This window comes from Triturus cristatus, chromosome 2_2 (genome assembly GCF_964204655.1).
Source record: "Triturus cristatus chromosome 2_2, aTriCri1.1, whole genome shotgun sequence".
Lineage (NCBI taxonomy): Eukaryota > Metazoa > Chordata > Amphibia > Caudata > Salamandridae > Triturus > Triturus cristatus.
This window is the reverse complement of record NC_140582.1, coordinates 1,198,879,414-1,198,899,749: the sequence shown is the minus strand read 5'-3', so window position 1 is coordinate 1,198,899,749 and position 20,336 is coordinate 1,198,879,414. Positions and strand designations below refer to the sequence as shown.

Sequence of the window (20,336 nt, the reverse complement as noted above, 5' to 3'; positions counted from 1 at the left end):
GCCTATTGCTTAGTTGGGCAAAACCCACATTGTCATCTGGCTGAGATGGTTTTGAGGGGTAGAAATCCGGATCATTATTTAGATCAGGATCAGTATTATAGTCATGCCATGGGTCTGGATCCTGTGGTGGATTATCAGGATCCTCAGTGTCTAATGGTACTATATATTAATCTTGTTGCCCATCCCCATGTCCATCGTCATTATCTTCTGGTTGTGGAGAATGTGCTGGATAAATGAGTAAATTAGGGTTAATTGGTGGAGGGGGTGAAGGTGGTGGTGAAGTATTAGTAGCTATGTTTAATTTCTTTAGAGGAACTGGTGCATGTGGTAAATGTTCTGGTTTCCTCTTTGTAGGTAGTTTAGTAACTATATGACCAGTCTTTGGAAGAATTAAGATGGTGGTTTGCTTCGGATCGGGGAGAAACAGTGCTTCAGAATCGAGCGTTTTCTTCGGTGCAGAAGATTTCTCCTTGGAAACTGGTCTTGGCTGTTTAGTGACAGTGTCGGGTATAGAAGCTTTCCCTAGCTCCGAGACTTTCGGTGCGGGTTGTTTCAGCTCCAGGAGGTGTTTGTTTAGGAGGCTTAGTTATGGGAGGCTTGTCTCTTAATGTTTTCGGCTCCGAAGTTTTCGGTGTCGAGGTCTTATCCGGCTGCTTTGGTGCCGATGTCTTGTCTGGCTGCTTCGGTGCTGAGGTCTTATCCGGCTGCTTCGGTGCGGAGGGGTCTTTTGCCTTTTTCGGTGCCGAATGTTTTTCCGGTGCCGATGGAGAAGGGCGCGGCATCTCGGGCAACTTAGCTTTCGGTGCCGAAGATGGCTTTTCGGGACATGGTGGCTGGCTCGAGCCGGAAGGCTTTTCTTTGTCCTTCGGAACCGGACCCGGAGGTGGGGCGCTGAAACTCTTTGTACGGTGTGGACCTGAGCCCGGAGGCGTAGGTGTCACCGTAGCCTTTGGTATGGGCTTGGGTGGGGCGGGAGTCTCGGTACCCACATTCCTTTGAGCCGGGGTGATGTCATCTTCGGCGTCAGAGACGTCTGCTTCGGAGTCCAGGACCTGTTCTTCCTGTTCTGGTTCCGGAAGGCTATCGGGACCTGGATGGAAGATGTCCGGAATGGAACCTGTGCCTCGGGACATCTTGTGTCGTCAAGCTCGACGATCCCGGTTAGACAAGTCTCACAGTCGTCCTCTGGATGTTCTGGAGAGAGGCACAGATTACAAACAGTATGGAGGTCCAAGTGTGGGAATTTAACACCACACTGGGGACATTTCTTAAAGGGAGTCCGTTCCATCGACGTCAATAGGCCAAGCGGCCCGCGTCAAAGTTTTTCAAAAGTTGTCGTGGAGGGTGCGCGTCGAAAGGAAACGCGATCGAGATAATACCGTCGGTTAGCTGTGATTGTGTGTCGAAAGGGGGTTCGATAACGACACCGACCCGGAGTGCAGCAAGTCACATCCAAACCTGATGGCGGAAAAAAACAATCTAACGATGGAGCCGGTGCCCATGCACACTGTCGACCGAAGGAGGAGTCACCAACCTTGTGACTACAAGACTTCTTCGAAGACAAAATCAACATGCAAATATCCGAGCCCAACACCAGATGGCGATCTATGCAAAAGTGTACAATCTGCAGCTCATATGCCTCGAATATTTTGTTCTCCTATATTGATTGTCCTCCAAAAGCCTTTGTGCTTCTTGATCAGGCCTGTGAGGTGCCCCTAGAGGAATAGAAAGAGGTTGTGGGGTGTTCAAAGGTTGAGCCATTGCAACAAGCACTGGTATGAGTGCTGATTCAGGAGCCTGCCCTGGAGTCAGGGTACTCCGAGAAAACTATTTAATAGCAAACTAATAGACCATATAAGTAGTACACATAAAAAGGTATAGAATAGCAAACCAATACTCCACGTAGAGTAAGACATAACCAAAAAGGTTTTGAACTCTTGAGAGTAAGCTCCTTATCAGAGTAAAATAAGAACAAACTAGATACGTAGCTGCAAAGACAATCCGTAGATTAAAAAGTCAAATCCAGAGTCAAACACTCTTGTAATAAGAAAGAAGTAGTGCTTAATACTTCAACACCACAGAGTGCAACAATAGCAGAGGCAGGATTAAAATCTTTAAACCTAAAGATCCATGACCGTGGCTATATAAAAGGGAAGCAAAAGACCTGAAAAGGCCATACTACAAGTGACCAGCCATAAGGCGTTGAATCGCTGAATCTGCATGGCTGTAAGAATAAACGAACACCATCAAAGGTCATATATTTCTAACTCTCCTGAACATTCTCAGGGAATTTCGCCTCACGCAACCAAGCGTGTTTGCGAAGAGGAACAGACCACACTATGGCTCTACCAGTAGAATCAGTGTTGTCCATCGCTGAATTAATATTAAACATTGCCATCTCATGACCATCTTGCGCAAGCTGAAAGAGTTAAGCCCTGACCCCTTAACCCCTTCAGTGCCCATGACGAGCTGGACTCGTCATGGGCCGCGGTGGCGCTGTGCCCATGACGAGTCCAGCTCGTCATAGACCCCGCCCGCTAATGCAACGGCCGGCACTGGGCGGGGAAAGGGGCGGGCACTGAAGGGGTTAAGGAAGGGAAGGAAGCAGATGGGTGACTGAGTTGCATAAAGCATATGAAGCCCTGCCTAAGACACAAGAAGTGTTTAACGACCTCCAGGCCGAAATAACCAAAGCAAAGATATTCCACCCACACAGATACAACCATCTAGACTCTACCTGGTGGATGTAGAGGAGAAACATCTGGATTTGGCGAAGCAGCAACAACTTGCACGACGTACCCCTTAGCAGTAGTGTCGAGAAAGACGGTCGTCCGGAGCAGGACAATGGCGATGGGAAAATGGCATGATCAACCGAGATCCCGGTTACTGGCCTCGCCCAAGTTCCTAGAAGAATATCATGTAGAGATTCTCCATAGGGCAGTAGAGGTTCAACACCTGTCACACCCTGATGAAGCAGATCCAACAAGGGAAGGGGAAATCCCCAAAGGAAGCTGCAATTTCAAGACATCAGCAGCTCTCTTTAGAACTTCAGCAAAAGCTGCACTAGCCTCAGTCGCCAAACGTGGTGGAGAAAGCAGATAAGAAACAGGAGAGGGTTGTACCCAATGCAGCCCAATAACCTTACACAGAAGGCTGAACAAGACTAACCAAGTGGTCAACATCAGCGGCATCACCTTAGCCACCTTGCAATGCTGGAGAGACAGCAACAGAGCCTGCTGTGACTCGGGAATGCAATTGAGAAGATACGAGAACCAAAATGGTTATGAGCAGTGTCTCCGGCGCCGATCGAAGTCGGTGCGTCATCGTATCATCAGGCACCATGATTGGCGCCTCTGGCATCACCACCGGAAGCAGCACTGGACTGTGCACCGACGCAATGATGACCCAAGGTCCTAGACCGGGGCCGAAGGCAAACCTGTCGGCGTGTTTCCAGCTAGTGTACCCCCTACCTCCTTGGGGCCCAAAGGTGCTCCAGTGAGAGGCATGAACCCAAAAATGGCATGCAGAGCATGATAGTATGCTTGCATCTCGGTAATGGTTGCCCCAGCTCCAGGATAAGGAGGTAGGCACGTGTTCGACTCTTGTGCGACATCCTGCGGTGAGGAACGGGAGGAACCAGCAGAGACCATGGCGCAAAGTGGTGAGGCTGAGGGCCGTCGCAACCTCAATCCCTTACAAAGGGATTTTAGCGACTTGGGTGGACGACGCTCACGTGAACGGCTCCATGAACGGCCCAAGGCAGCAACCTCAGTGCAGGAAAGAGCCCGAAGTCACCTGGACTCCGATAGGGAGAGCCACGCAGTCAATAGCTTAATTCGCCTTTACCACAAGGCCTTAGACCTCAGCAGTTTACAGGCATCGCGGTGCTCTCCTAGACACCACATGCAGATGGAAGAGGGAGCCGTAGCAGACTTCTGTCGAGTACATTTCTCGCACATCTTAAAACCCGAAGGCATATGCACACTGTTCCCTGATGCAAAAAGGTGTCGAAGTAAAGCAAAAACAAAAATGGCCCGAGGAACTGCTTCTCTGGATCCACGTTGCAGTGCGGAAAAGCAGAAACTGACGTCCACGCACCGGAGGGGACTCATATGGCATTCCTGACATACGGAGACAATGTCATTGTGGAGCCGTACGGCGCCGATTCTCTGCGCGCAGAATAACTGCTGAAAAATGTCAGGATTCAGTCTGATGCCTTGGGAGAATTCAACAGTTAAGGAATCTGTGGTTAGAAGTCTCTATCAGATATACAGATTATCCAAGCAAGGTCTCAGCCCTGAAAACTGAATCAATGCGGCGTTTTGCAAACATATGCAGAAAATCTAAAGATGCGGTCTCCTAAATCGTCTGTAAACACACTACCATCTCAAGAAACCAGTAGCCTGATAGTATATGATGACTACCGTTAGCACCTCCTGGTGCACATCACTGTCCATTAAACAAAGACTTTAAATACAGATCACCTTTGGATAGAGTGCTACAGTAGACAAACCTATCTGCCCACCTTCTGCTCCTCATATTTTATTTTTTATTTTTTTATTAAAAACAGTTAGACATGGCAAATGCAGTACCGAATAATACGTTCACGTTCTGAGAAGACTTAACACATGTTACACTAAGCAACAAGAAAAAAAACTAGTCAAATACGACGAAGGATTAACAGCTGAACATAAATTGACAGGTCGGGCTACATAATGCCTAAAAAAAAATAAAAAAAGGAAAAATAAATCACGACAGCAGCAGATATCTAGCATCCAAGGATACTGGTAGCATTGAACATGGAAAATCTGGGTAGCATGCAAAGACAAGATTCAGAACGTACTTAGCAGATCCAGCTTATGATTGGAGCCCATATTTTCCTCTCCATTTCTCGCCTCCTACGCCCTTTAAACTTGCATACAGCCGATTCCATATTGTATGTGGCAAGCAGCCTTGTTCGCCAGCTCATAAATGTGGGAGGATCAGGGCTAATCCACTGGGAAGTAATACATAATCTTAAAATAGCCATTGCAATAAATAAAAGCCGGGTTAGTCCGGGTATTACTGCCCTGATTTCCTTCTATCCCCAGAATGATTAGATCAGGTGTTAATGATACCGACATGACAAAGATCTGATTCAAAAAGGATTCGACATCCTGTAGGTATTTGGCAAGATTGGGACAGGTAAAAAACCTATGAATTGTGTCAGCAGCCCAAGCGCCACATCTGCTGCACGAATTACCTTGTGGACCCGTCCATTTAGAAACATTCTCCGGAGTATAGTATGAATCAAAAGTGGACATAAAATATTGAGTCCTCAGGCTACCAGTTAGGATTTGATTAGCTAATTCCAGAGAAGCCTCTAAATCAATACCTTCCTTGTCAAACTTTCTCTCCCATCTATCATTCTGCAGGCTCAGATCATCAGGAAGACCTGTCATTAATGTTTGATATATCTTCCCAATACGGGATCTGTTCCAGATTATATCAACCAGGGGTATGATCCCCAGGTTAGCACCAGGTTGTAGCATGATCTTGCCCAGCAAACTCCTAATCTGTAAAAACTTAAAGAAATGTCTCATAGAGAGTCCAAACTTCTCTTGCCAATAATCAAATCACGGACTCACACACAACCAACTGATTTCACGACCATTAGATACAATTAAGTTCCCCTCCCCACGAGACTCCACCATAAGACACTCCCCCCTTACTATGGCACCAGCACTCACACCCTTAACAGACTCAGCATCCTCCCTGGGAACTAATATTTCGCTCCCCAGTGTCAACACTACCCCATGCAAACCCACCACCACATCGCCACCTCATACCTCTACGCCCCCTACAACCACTCCGCATTCCAGCCCACCACACCCGGAACTGGAGAGGGAACTAGTTAGGATGCCTCATAATAACCTTGAAGGTGGGCCTCCATCTAACCAACCTCGGGATGCAAACACACCCCCACACCCATAATACATCCACCGATCTTGCTCCCACCCTCACCAGACCCTAGATTTGAAAATCATACTCTCTTTACGACAAATCAAAGAAGAAATACAAGCGTTATCTGACGTTATTCTGAGTCAACCCTGGAACAACAGATTTGCACGACAGACTAAATCAAACTCTCACCTGACCCACTCAGTAGTTACGTCAACATTTTCGGCCCCAAGATGGAAATCCGTTCCATTTCACAGTAAATCAACCCGCCCAATCCGCAGGACTAATCCGCTATCAGAGAAAGACTTACTCTCTCTACTACAGTCCTACGAACCCTAACTCCGGAATTACAACACTATGACTACAGATTACACTCTCAAAATGGCCCTAATCTCAACCATTCCCCCCCTATGCGCACAGGCCCACTAAACACAACCCCAGAGGCATCATCGAAAACAACCTTAGACAAGTTCCCCTCATTCAGGAACCCAGCACATCCCATCTCACGCCCCGTCTTAAGTGTATACTACTAAACTGTAAATCGGCCTCAAGATACGCAGCTGACGTAGCTGACCTCATTCTCACACTAGAACCGGAGTTACTCATTTTAACCAAAACCTGGCTAAAGGAATCATCTACACCCATCATTGACATACTAGTACCCCCTAACTATGAGATCATCAGGCTGGATAGAACGGATAAGACGGGGGGGTATCGCCTGCATACATCGGAACAATATCTCAGTAAGCAGATACATATCCCCTTTATTCCCTTCTTGTGAATACATTTGCCTTGACATCATTGGCAATGGCAAACCAATATGCTTTTTACACTTTCTATCATCCACCAGGTGACAACCTCACCTTTACCGAACAATTTATGGACATAGTTTCTACTAATGCTGGACATCAAAACACCCAAATATTTCTCGGAGACTTCAACCTCCACAGAATGATCACAATGATGCAGTTGTCAATAGTCTCAAAAACTTCCTCGTGGACCTCGACTTCACCCAAATTGTGAACAGCTCGACACACGATAAAGGATCCATCCTTGATTTAGTAATCGCTAAAGTTGATTCCACCCAGCTAGACACGATCCTCCCATGTGATTGGTCAGATCATCATATTATCACCTTCTTCATCAATGAAACAGTGAAACTTAACTTGGGTCAGCCCACAAGGCCTAAAGTATGGAAGAGGGACCTGAAACACAATCACAACTTCCTGCTACAACTTACTTCTTCCCAACGTGGGGATATCCGATGTTCATGTTCTCACCAACCACTACTTCAATTCCAAATGAGGTAGCCCCCCTTCAATTAAAGAGAGTCTCCACAAAAGACTCTAAGCCATGGTATGATGGAAGACTCAACGAGGACCGACGATCCCTAAGAGTATCTGAACGCAGATGGAGATCAGCTCTATCCGCCAATAACCTCAAGACACTAAGAAAGGAAAGAAACGCATACTACAGAAAGATCAAACGTACTAAAGCAGACTTCTTAAGCCACCAATTAGACCAGGCAAAAAAGTCCACAAAAACTTTGAGTTAATCAAAACTCAATCTAAGGATGCACCTCACCGACCCCAAGATAAATTATACCCACGACCCAGCGGTGAATAATTTGCTTACTTCTTCTCTCAGAAGACCAATACCATAAAGAAGGACCTTCTCAACAATCTAATCACACACTCTGTCGCACACATGAACCCCTCACCATCCCTTCTAAATTTCCCACACCGAATCTCATCAAAGTTCGATCTAAAACAATGCAGCTTTGTCATCATTCAATTCCTATAATGAAGAATCTATTCTCAAAATGCTGACTGCCTTAAATCCTGCCAATCACTTCGTGGAGCCTCTCCCAGCAAACCTTGTAAAAGACTTCACCCCACTATTGCTACCTCTCTGGACCAAGATCATAAGGAATATGCTACTTACCAGTATGCATCTGTTCTTGGCATGTAGAGCTGCAGATCTATACACTTTGCATAGATCGCCATCTGGTGTTGGGCCCGGATGTTTGCAGTTTGTTTTTCCTCTTGGAAAGTCTTTGGAAGTCACAAGGTCGGTGACTCCTCCTTTGGTTCGTATTGCGCATGGGCTTCGGCTCCATCCTCAGATTGTTTTTCGCCAGCAGGGAAAGATGGAGCGTAGTAATAACAGTAAAGAAACCCATGTGTGTTGTATCTAAATAAGATAGACTGGAACGGATACAGGTAGCCGGGGAGGCGGGTGGGCGTGTATAGATCTGCAGCTCTACATGCCAAGAACAGATGCATACTGGTAAGTAGCATATTCCGTTCGAGGCATATGAGCTGCAGATTATACACTTTGCATAGACTATATAGCAGTACCCAACCCTAGCGGCGACCACCGGCATCCGTTGCAGTTGTTTGGAACAGTGTTTTTAGTACAGCCTGGCCCACACTAGCTTGTTTCTTGGTTTGCACATCTACACAGTATTGGTTTGTGAAAGTGTGCGGTGTTGACCATGTCGCTGCTTTGCAGATGTCATCTAATGGTATGTTCCCTAGAAAAGCCATAGAAGCCCCTATCTTCCTTGTAGAGTGGGCTTTAGGGGGAACAGATAGCGTTCGTTTTGCTTTGTGGTAGCAAATCTGTATGCATTTTACAATCCACCTAGCTATCCCTGATTTCGAAATAGGGTTGCCTTTATGTGGTGGAGAGAAAGAGACTAATAGCTGTTTGGTTTTCCTGAAAGGTTGTGTTCTTTGGATGTAGTAAAGTAAGGCCCTTTTAACATCCAGTGTGTGTGTAAAGCCCTTTCCGCAACAGTTTGAGGTTGTGAGAAAAAGACTGGTAATTCTACCGATTGGTTCAGATGGAAGGGAGAAATGACTTTGGGTAGGAATTTTGGGTTGGTGCGGAGTACAACCTTTTTCTGATGCATTTGGAGAAAAGGTTCCTGTACAGTGAGTGCTTGTATTTCACTAACCCTTCTAAGGGAAGTGATGGCCATTAGAAAAGCTGTTTTCCATGTGAGAAATTGCAGCTCACATTTATGTAATGGTTCGAAAGGTGGTCCCATTAGCCTTGTGAGAACTATATTTAAGTTCCAGACAGGTGAGGGTGGCACTCTGGGTGGAATTACTCTTCTGAGGCCTTCCATAAAGGCTTTGATGGCAGGCACCCTGAAAAGTGAGAGGTGCTGACTGTTCTGTAAGTAAGCAGCAATTGCTGCGAGGTGTAACCGAATGGATGTATATGCTAGGTTACACCTTTGTAGATGGAGCAAGTAACATATGATGTGCTGTATGGACACATTTAGAGGGTTGATTGTGTGGTTATGGCAGTAAACAACAAATCTTTTCCACTTTGCAGCATAGCATGCCCTAGTAGTAGGGCGTCTAGCTTCCCTAATAATATTCATGCAATCAGGGGGAAGGTTAAGGTATCCGAATTCTAGGACCTCAGGAGCCAGATCGCAAGGTTCAGCTGAGCTGGGTCCGGGTGCCTGATCTCTCCATGGTTCTGGGTCAGGAGGCATGGCGAGAGGTGTAACTTTTGGTGTGGTACTACCGAGAGTTCCAGTAGTGTGGTGTACCACGGTTGTCTGGCCCATGTTGGAGCTACCAGGATGAGCGTGAGGGAATGCTGTTTTCGCTTTCGCAATTAGTGGAATTAGTGGGAGAGGTGGAAAAGCGTATGCAAATTTGTCTGACCAGTTCATCTATATCGCATTGCCATTGGACAATGGGTGTGGATATCTGGCGGCGAAGCTTGGGCATTTTTTGTTTTCGTGGGTGGCGAAGAGGTCTATCTGAGGATGCCCCCACTTCTGAAAGAACGGGTGAAGAACCTGCGGGTGAAGTTCCCATTCATGGATCTGTTGAGTTTGTCTGCTGAGCAGATCTGCCATGGTGTTTTGAACTCCTGGGACGTGTTGGGCCAGGAGAAAGATTTCCTGTGGAATTGCCCATCTCCATATGCTCTGTGCTAATTGAGAGAGCTGTGGAGAGTGTGTGCCCCCCTGTTTTTGAATGTAGTACATGGCAGTCATGTTGTCTGTGCGAATGAGGACTGCCTTGCCTAAAATCTGCGTCTGTAAGGATTTTAGGGATAGAAAGATTGCCAGTAACTCCAAATGGTTGATGTGGAGTAACTTCTGTTGCGGCGTCCATGTGCCCTGCACTGTGAGATGTAACAGATGAGCTCCCCAGCCGGAGAGCGATGCGTCTGTTAGGATTATTTGTGGAACCGGGTCCAGGAACGGTCGACCTTTGGAAAGGTTTGTGGTGTTCCACCACTGCAGAGAGCGATGGGTGCGACCGTCTACCAACACCAGATCTGTCAGTTGCCCCTGGGCCTGGTTCCACTGGCGCGCTAAGCACTCTTGTAGTGGACGCATCTGGAGTCTTGCATGAGGCACTATGAAAATGCAAGAGGCCATCATCCCTATCAGTTGCATAAACACTCTTGCTGGGAGAGAGTGTTGAAGTATGACTTTTTGACGCAGAGCCTGTATGTTTGCAATCCTGGCCGGATTGGGATAGGCTATGGCTTTTGAGGTATCTATGGTGGCACCGAGGTATTGTTTTGTGTGTGATGGTATCAGGTGGGACTTTTGGTGGTTCACCGTGAAACCTAGCTGGTGAAGTAGTTGGATTGTAGCGGCGGTGTGGTGCACACATTGGTTGTAGGACGTGGCTTTTATTAGCCAGTCGTGCAAATATGGGAAGACGTGAATGTGCTGTCTTCTGAGGTGTGCCGCCACTACTGCTAGGCACTTGGTGAATACCCTTGGTGCTGTTGTGACCCCGAACGGGAGCACCTTGAACTGGTAGTGTTGCCCGTCCACTACAAATCTGAGGTACTTTCTGTGAGCATGGTGTACTGGGATGTGAAAGTATGCGTCTTTCAAGTCCAGTGTGGTGAGAAAGTCGTTCTGGGAGAGGAGTGGAAGAACCTGTTGAAGGGTTACCATGTGAAAATGGTCTGAATGTATGTAAGTGTTTAGAGGTCTGAGATCTAGAATAGGTCGTAGAGTCTCGTCTCTTTTTGGAATCAGAAAGTACAGGGAGTAGACCCCTAAATTTTGTTGATTGATGGGGACTTGCTCTATGGCTTGTTTTTGCAGGAGGGAGATTACTTCTTGTTTTAATAACGTGGCATGTTCTTGTGACATTGGGCGTTGCCTGGGTGGAATGTTTGGGGGGGTAGATGTTAATTCTAGGCAGTACCCTGAATGAATAATTTGGGTCACCCATCTGTCTGAGGTGATGGTCTCCCAGACGTGAAGGAAATTTTGTATTCTGCCCCCGACCGGAGTGGGATGGTCTGGAGGGAGCGGGGGAAAGTCATTGGGTAGGCGGTGTGGCAGAGCGGGCGGTATTTGTTTTGCCTCTGCCTTTATTATTATTGCCTCTGTAGCCGCCTCTTTGATAACCCCTTGTGAAGGTGGACTGAGGAGGGGATTTGTAGGACGTGGATGAGCTATCTGAGGAGTAGCCTCTACCCCTGCCCCGAAAGGAAGAGCGGCGAAAGGAGCGCCTAGGAGTGTGTGACTGTAGGGCTCCCATGGATTTCGCCGTATCAGTGTCTTTCTTCATCTTCTCGAGGGCTTCATCAACTTTTGGACCAAATAAATGTTGTTGATCAAATGGGTGGTTCAATATGGAGGCTTGACCTCAGGTTTAAAACCTGAAACTCTTAGCCAGGCGTGGCGACGGAGGAGGACACTGGTGTTTATGGCCCTGGAGGCTGTATCTGCCGCATCTAGGGCACAGCGTATAGAGGTATTAGTTATAGTTTTTCCCTCTTGAATCAATTCATTAGCCCTATTTCTGTATTTTTCAGGGAGATGGTGCATGATGGTTTCTAGCTCATCATAATGCGCTCTGTCGTATCTGGCCAATAGCGCTTGAGTGTTGGCGATACGTCATATATTGGCGGCTTGTGACGCAGTGTGCCTACCTGACGCGTCTAGGAGCTTGGACTCTTTGTCAGGTGGTGGTGCTTCACCTGACGCCTGAGAATTTGATCTGTTCCTAGCTGTAGATACCACTAAGGAATCCAGTGGTGCAGGGCCTTTAATGTATGCAGGATCTGTGAGGGCGGCTTTATATTTTTTCTCTATACGTGGGTTTAGGACCCTAGCCCTGACTGGGTCTTTAAAAACCTCTGGTGCATGTTTGATTACTCCTTTTAGCATAGGTAGTATAGCAGTAGACCCATGTGCAGTATCGAAGGTGTCTAGGAGAAAATCTTCCTCTACTGGGTCAGTATGTAGCTCTACCTCGTGATAATGTGCCGCCCTCTGTAGTAGGTGGTGAAAACCCAACGAGTCTTCTGGTGGGGATGGCCTGGATGGATAAAGGTCATCCTGTGGGACATCTGGGATGTCCGGATTGTTTTAGTCATCCCATGGGTCTGGGGATCCAGTAGGGGTGGGGTCTTGTGGCACATCTGCTGGATCGTAGTAAGGGTCCCCTTGATCATCATGGTCTGGAGACAGGGTCGGAGAGCGATGAGGCAGGGGTGGAGAAGGTGGAGGTGGGGAGGGTGGAGGGGGTGGGGAAGGCACTCTGAAAGGGGAGGTAGCAGTGTCCTTCCTCTTTGGAGGTGGAGCTGGTTTGTCCAAATGTCTCTTTTTTGAAGACAGTGTCAAATGTCCAGTTTTTGGATCCTTGGTAAGTGTCTTTTGCAGAGGATCCGGTGTGAATAGTTCTTGCGACACTGGTTGTTCGGTCGGCGCCGAGGATTTCAGGGTCGACGGCTTTTTAGGCTTGTCTGTGCCGGGCTTTTTTGGGACCTCCGACTTTTTGTGAAGTGCCGAGAGAGGCTTCGGCACGGGAGTGTCGGTGCCGAGGGCCTTATGATGTTTGGTCGGCACCGAGAGGGCGGGTTTCAACACCGAGGGCTTTGGTGCTGAGCTCGGTGTGGAGGTGGAGGCCGATTTTTTCTTCGGTGCCGAAGGGCGTTTTTCGCCACCGCTGGTAGGCTGGCTCGAGCCCGAGCTGCCGGAAGGCTTAATAGGCTTCTTTACCGGGCCCAAAGGTGGGGTGTTAGAAGCAGTGTCTTTGGTCTTGCCTAGGCGCGAAGGCATGACCAAAGCCTTTTTGGGTATCGGCGCGGGTGTGGGAGGGTGTATAGTACTCACGACCCTCTGCGCCGGGGTGATGTCCTCCACATCTGAGTCGTCGGCCTCGGAAGCACTGACGAGGTCGTCGTCATCTTCTTCGATGTGCTGCTGTCCCGGAGCTTCAACGTCGTCCCCGAAAATGTCGACTGGAGCGGAGGTCGAGGAGTGCGCCATGTTGCGTCTGGCCCTTCGATCTCGAATAGTCTTTTTTGATCTAAAAGACTTGCAGGCGGGACAGTCTCGAGCCTCGTGTTCAGGGGAGAGGGAGAGGTTGCACACCTCATGAAGATCGGTGTGGGGGAATTTGGACCCACAGAGGGCACTTCTTGAAGGGAGTTCTTTCCATCAGCCGAGACCGAAGCCGGGATAGGCCCGAAGGCCGCCGTCGACGACTGGAATCGAAGAAGTGTCGAAGAGAAGGTGATTAAGATGATTTGTTATCTGAAGAATCTCGATGAGCGAGGATTTTGCGTCGATCGTTGAACTGGAAAAATTCAGAACCGGAGCGCGAAGTATTACATCAGAGCCCGATGGTGGAAAAAAACAATCTGAGGATGGAGCCGAAGCCCATGCGCAATACGAACCAAAGGAGGAGTCACCGACCTCGTGACTTCCAAAGACTTTCCAAGAGGAAAAACAAACTGCAAACATCCGGGCCCAACACCAGATGGCGATCTATGCAAAGTGTATAATCTGCAGCTCATATGCCTCGAACATAACTCTTTACGCCAAGGTTGCATCCCTGACACCCTTTCTAAAGAGACCTATGGCTGACACTGCGGATTTAAGCAATTACCGTCCTATATCCAACATCCCTACCCTGGCCAAACTCTTAGAAAAGTGTGTACACCTCCAGCTGCTAAGACATATTGAACAGTTTAACCTACTCAACAAATTCCAATCAGGTTTCCGTGCAGGTCACAGCACTGAATCGGCCATTACCCATATCATTAACAATGCCCTACAAATCCTAGATCAGAACGGTACCCGCTTAGTCATCTTTCTAGACCTTTCCTCGGCCTTTGACACTGTCAAACACGATAATCTGAATGACCTTCTGAAACAGAGAATGGGATTAGGTGGATCAGTTCTAAGTTGGTTTACTTCGTTCCTCCACAATAGATCACAACGATTCAAGGTCAATCACTCCCTGTTCAAACCTGTCCCAGTCACTTTAGGAGTACCACAAAGATCTGCATTATCTCCGACATTGTTCAATCCTCTCATGGAAGCCCTCACTGAAATTCTCTACTCGTCCAACGTGCAATATCACATGTATGCGGACGACACACAACTATACCTTAAGATCCATACCCTAGAAGACATCAAATCTCAACACTATTCTCGGAAAAACTCAGACATGGCTGGCAGAAAATCATCTAAAACTGAATGCCCTCAAACCCGAATTCCTCCTCATCGCTCCCCCTGCCCAAGTACCCATAATGCAAGACTGAATCAAACACCTTACTGCACTCAACTGCCAACCCCTCATCGTTGATTCAGCAAAATCGTTGGGAATATCACTGGACAGAAACCTCAATATGCAAAAACACATCAGCAACTCAACAAAAGGAGCAAACTTTCAGATAAACACTTTGAGAAAACTGAAACCTTTCCTGCCGGATAAGGACTTCAAGCTGGCAGCACAAGCTATACACATCCCAAGAGTGGATTATGAAAGTGTCTCTCTCTGCGGCCTGCCCAGAGCGGCAAATGCCCCGCTAAGAGCCTCAATTAATGCCACAGCGAGGCTCATCACTGGTTCCAAAAGAAGTTCCCACATATTCCCGACCTAAAATCCCTTAATTGGCTACCTTTTGAAGCCAGAATTCATTTGAAAATAGCATTTATGACACAAAGCCATTCATCACAATACACCCAGCTATCTGGCGCAGAAACTGGTGCCCTCTTGTGGTGTCAGATCCTCAAGAAGTGCTAACAACCTTCTACTGAAACCACAAAGATTCAACAAGAAAAAAACATAACCAAACATTTTCAGGGATGGCCCCAGAATTTGGAATGCCCTACCCACAGAAACCAGACAATCCATCTACTGCATTTTAAAACAAAGAAGTGAAATCGCTCCTCATGGCTAAATTCACTTGAGCAGGGGCTACTATAATTTTACAACCAACCATATCTTCTACGTGGAACTTTATAATGTCCACTGCCCAGCCAGGTATCCCAGATATTGTATCTATATTATGTTCGATATACAGTGAACGACTTGTTTTGTATCATATACCTTGTATCAACAATAGGATGATTACACTTCCATTGTCTATCAGCGAAGTTTATGCTATTTACCTTGCTTTTAAGTAACTAAGACAATTACCTTATAAGTGCTCGGATACCCGCAAGGGTCTGGTTCGCGCTGTATAAAAACCCTCAAAATAAATAAATAAATAAACAATACAATTTGGACACCACAGCAGACGTCCCCCAGGCTATTTATTCCTAAACCCACCCAGTTAGAGGTAATTGAGTCTTGGAAGATTGGTGGTAAAAGCCCATGAGCCGAAAAAGGGGAATAAGCATTAATATTCGGAATACCGAGTCTCCGTCGTATCTTTCTCTAGATAGAATAAGCTGATTGCATGATTTTAAATTTGTTTTTTTTATAATAGCTCGGCTCTAGTATTTTAACTAAACACTGCCTAGCATCCTCAAACAATGCCATTTTGTAGATAGTTGGTCTAGCGGCCACGGGAACTTCTGCCTTAGCCCCAACCAGTAACATCCCCAAATGCTGTAGAAGTGCTGCCCAATGATAGAGGAGAAGGCTGGGTAATCCACATCCCCCCCCCCCCCCCCCGAGTCCTGGTAAAAATATCCATTTGGCTGCCCTTCTAGATCTGCGGTACCCCCACAAGAATCTAACGCAAGCCCTTTCTGCTCTGGAGATACAAAATGCCGGAAATTCTAGAGGTATGGTCCGGAACAGATACAAAAGTTTGGGAAAAATCATCATTTTAATGACATTGCATCGTCCGTGCATTGATAAATGTAGATGGTCTAATCTCTCAAGTGTTTTATTGATGTTCCAGATTATTGCCAGGATGTTTAGCTCTGGTATAAGCTCAACTGCGGCCGCAATCTTCAATCCCTAATAAGTTGCTACTGCAACCGTAGGAATGTCTTCTAGAAGTGCGAAATCAGAGTGTAAAATCAGTGTTTTGTCAATATTTAATTTGTACCCCGATACATAGCCATATCGTTCCGCTGATTCTTTTACTGCCGGAATAGCTGATCTTATATCGATCCTGAATACGGCAATATCAGCAGCATACGCTAATGTTTTGAATGCAACACCATTGACCATAACAGATTTAATCTTCTCATTCACATCCAATTGTTTAAGAAAAGGGTCAATATAGAATGAAAATAATAAAGGGGAACAGGGGCATCCCTTCCGGGTTCCTCTGCTTATGCTTCCTCTGCTAAATAAATTGGATTCCTGCCCGGATATGCAGATACGAGCCTCAGGGTGTAGATAGAGTGCCTGTAGTGCCAGGATAAAATCATTGGATAGGCACTTTGATTGTAAGGCTGAGAAACCCCCCAGGAGACCCTGTCAAACACTTTCTCTGCGTTCCAACAGGATCATCCCGAGAGGTATCTTCATAGCCTGGGCCCGATCAAACAGAGCTATAGCACGTCTAATGTGGTCCGATGTACCCCGACCAGGGATAAACCCGTGTTGGTGTGATGACCTTGCCCAGCCTTAGGGCCATACTTAAGAATACATTTTACTATCAGCACAAATCAGGGAAATAGGTCTGTAAGATGACGGGTTGAGCTCGGGTTTGTCCTTTAAAAAAAAAACAAAAAAACTACTATTGTGGTTTTCCGCCAGGAGTCTGACCCTTCTGAGAAAGTTGGAATGAAGATTCAAACACTCTGCGAAGAACTTGCCGGAATGTCCGGTAAAATTCTAGGGGTAATGCATCTGGTCCCACAGCTTTGCCAGTTGCCAATGAAGTTCCAGCATATTCAACTTCTTCCCTCGTAATCAGGGCGGACAACAACTCATTTTGTTCCAGGGTGACCTTTGGGGGTCTCATAATCCCGGAAATATTCCTCAACAGACGACGCTGAAGCAATCCTATCATCAGCATATAGATCCTGATAAAAGTCCTGAAAGAGCTTTAGAATCTTACGCTACACTGGACTTTGTTTACTGTTTTTACTATTCTATTATGCTCTCCATTACGTGCTGTACTTATGCTTTAATATAGGGACTGCGTGTGCACAGGACTTCTGCCTATAAATTCCCAGACTTTGGTCTTTTCTAGGGGGTTTAGGGTTTTTCCCCCTTCCTGTTGCACCGTCATCAATTGAAACTGTCTGAATATTGACGTAAACTCTAGTGGGCGCCATTGCATACCGCATTCTCAAACCCTGTTTCGTTGCATATTCTTTGGAGCCTCCATAGTAGCCCGGCGTCCTCCACCCTCTACATTTCTTCCATCTCGTTCCAAAATGGTTTTCCCTGGGCTAGCAGGAACTGTCGGCGGCCCTCGAGCCTTTGCGTGTTTAGCAGCAGTCTTCAGCGGCATTACTGGAGTCGCGTCGGTGCACAGAGCAGGGAAAGCTGTCAGAATACAGATCGCCAATCTGCAGGGTAGCGGAACCCCCCACAGCCAAAACCACGAGCGCCAGATTATCAAAGGGAGTCGGGAGTGGTGAGTTTCTACATCCCCATTCTGCTGTTTGTTCCAGAAGTCGGGAGGGGAGAGGATCGTACAGGGAAGGAGTTAGTGGTCAGCTCAATCGACTGCTGCTGCGGCCGCCATCTTGCCTCCACCTCCGACTTTACTACTCATATTTTGAAATGCACTATGCAAATATAAATGAGCAATATCTTCAGAGGCAACAATATCTCTTACAATCAAATGTACTCAGCAATGTTCCTTTCTGTACTGAAAGAAAACACACAACAAATAACTTTAAAGAGGTTTTGCAAAAGTAATTTATTTCTGAGGGGACAATACTTAGAATAAATTAGTATCCTAGTTTTAAATACCAATTCATCAAAAGAAGTGTACTGACAGTTGCATGGACTCTCGATTTCATTAGCAGATAAACTACAAAAAAATACATAAATACACATATAAATAGATATATGTATAATTTATATGCAAGTGTGTATACAGGTTCAAAAGCAGCTTTGTTTCAAGGCAAAAGGATTTGTTACTGGCTTTTTTCTGTAACAAGTTACCACACAGTCAAACAATGTCTTAGAATAATGAGCCAACAAAACTGACTGAAATCCAAAACCTGCGGCAAGAGATAGAATATCATTTGGATCACCAGATTTTGCCTTTCTTAGTATTTATATCTCCAACAACTCACTAAACAACTCCTACTGCTTCTGAAATGAGCAGTTCTTTCAGGTCTGAGGTCGCTCCTTCTGACATTAGCAGAATCTTTGTAATTTACAGGATGCTGGCACTTTAGGTATTAATCCTCCTGCCTGGGTGTGTGGGAGTGTACCTGGAATTGGGCTTAGTGGGTCTTTGATAGTTCCTCACAATTTCACAAATCCATGCAACCCCCAATTAAAGATTGAAGAAAAAGGATGTTCGCAAAGAGTACTAGATTAGACATGAAGCACTATAAAGGATTAGAAACATGTCCAAAGGTGGCACAGTCTACTGAACACAACTGATGTGGTCAAAAGTTAGACAATGTCACCACTGTATAAAGTCAGGTTTCTTAAAATAAAAAAATAAAAATAAATATAGAGATCTGCTCCAGGAAAAACACGTAATACAGCCCAAGTAGAAGGAAGTTTAAGTCTAAATTAAGGCCATCTGAAAAAATTGACATACGAAGTGTGAATATTACCCAGAGACATTCCAAAGCCTCGAAAGTAGTAATCAATTTGGCCCACTTCCTGTATTCTCTTTCAGTGTTGCTCCAGGAGGCATGCTCATTCTCACAGAAAATATGAAGGGAGCTTGGTCTTCCAAGACGGACAGAGAGTACAAGTCTCTCCTGTGTGGTGTCAATAATGCTGGAGTTAAAATGGTGAATTTTAACCGTAAAGCAAATGTCTGTAAAACATTCAACTACAACAAAAAAGAAAGCTACAAGGCGCTCAATACCATGGAGTGAACTAAAACTTGAAGGCAAGTCTGCCCTAAAGGCACCAATAAGGGCATCATTTCAAACTCAGAAGAAAAACACTAGGAATCTCAGAGGCAGCAATGAGTATAAAAATGTACACTTTTAATGGTGGCTATTTTCAAAAGATGCATGAAGTCCAGGTTTATACAAGATGAGAGTCTTCATATGATAGTATAGCTACCAAGGCTTGCAGTATAACGGTAGTATGCAAAGGATATATACAGGACATAACAGTCAATGATACCAGCAAGTGGGAAACAGGAATACAGGCAAATATTGTCAGCTAACAAACCTTTGAACTTTATGTCAAGCTTGAGAGAGCTAGCGCCCAATGTACGGCGGACTCTTCAGGCTCAAACGGCTTTTAACATTTTAGAAGTGATTCTTGTTTGTATCAATAATTTATTGACTTTAAATCAGGATGGTCTCGTATGATGCTCTGTTTCCTCCAATGCAATAGATATTCATACAAGAAGTTAGTGCTTGTGTTTTTCCTTTAGGAAATTAGCCGACCATGCAGCTCGTACAATTGTTCCTGAGTAAGGACTAGCCGATGAACCTGGCTCTGACCAGGCTTGCAGGGCAAAGTCACTTTTCCAATGTAAACACTGTCCTCCTCCTTTTCTTCTTTGGCCTGCAAGAAAAAGGATTATACATATTAAATTATTACATATGAAAAATGCAAGGTAAAGTTTCTTCGCAAAAAAAGTGGAGAATCTGCGCGTGATATATAATTACTTGAAGGCAAAATTAATTTAAAATAGTGCCAAACCATGCCAATTAAACTCATTTTTATTTTTCAGAAATTATTAGAAATGTATTTTTTTCTGGAATAAATCTGATTAATCAAATGGCCATGCTTCGGAGACAATAACTAATTTACACACTGAGCACCTGAAATTCATGATATAGAACGGTTCCTTGAAGATTTGTTTGCAGTTGTGATGGGAAATCTGCTGTATGACTCTGGAGAGCGTGCTTCCCTGTCCTAAGTTGACCTCCTGGCAAGTAACTTGAAAGGTGCTGTAGGTTTTCTTGATCTCTACCTCAGAGTACATGACAATCATGCATGTCCACTGAGGGTCTTCTTGTTACAATGGACTGAGCTCAGAGCTTGGTGCCGAGGTTGCGCGGCCATGCATAATGCACCTCTTTT

General features: G+C 45.8%; 1 protein-coding gene across 11 annotated transcripts in view; it reads right to left on the bottom strand.

Annotated features, from left to right (window-relative positions):
- Positions 1-17,996: 17,996 nt before the first annotated feature.
- DCTN1 (dynactin subunit 1) overlaps positions 17,997-20,336 on the bottom strand; it is a 733,647-nt gene continuing 731,307 nt past the window's right edge. For all 11 annotated transcript variants that reach the window (XM_085642808.1, XM_085642810.1, XM_085642809.1 and 8 more), the window contains one exon: positions 17,997-19,814. In XM_085642808.1, the coding sequence (XP_085498934.1) occupies positions 19,677-19,814 (138 nt within the window). In that variant the 3' untranslated portion in view covers positions 17,997-19,676. The remainder of the gene's footprint in view (positions 19,815-20,336) is intronic.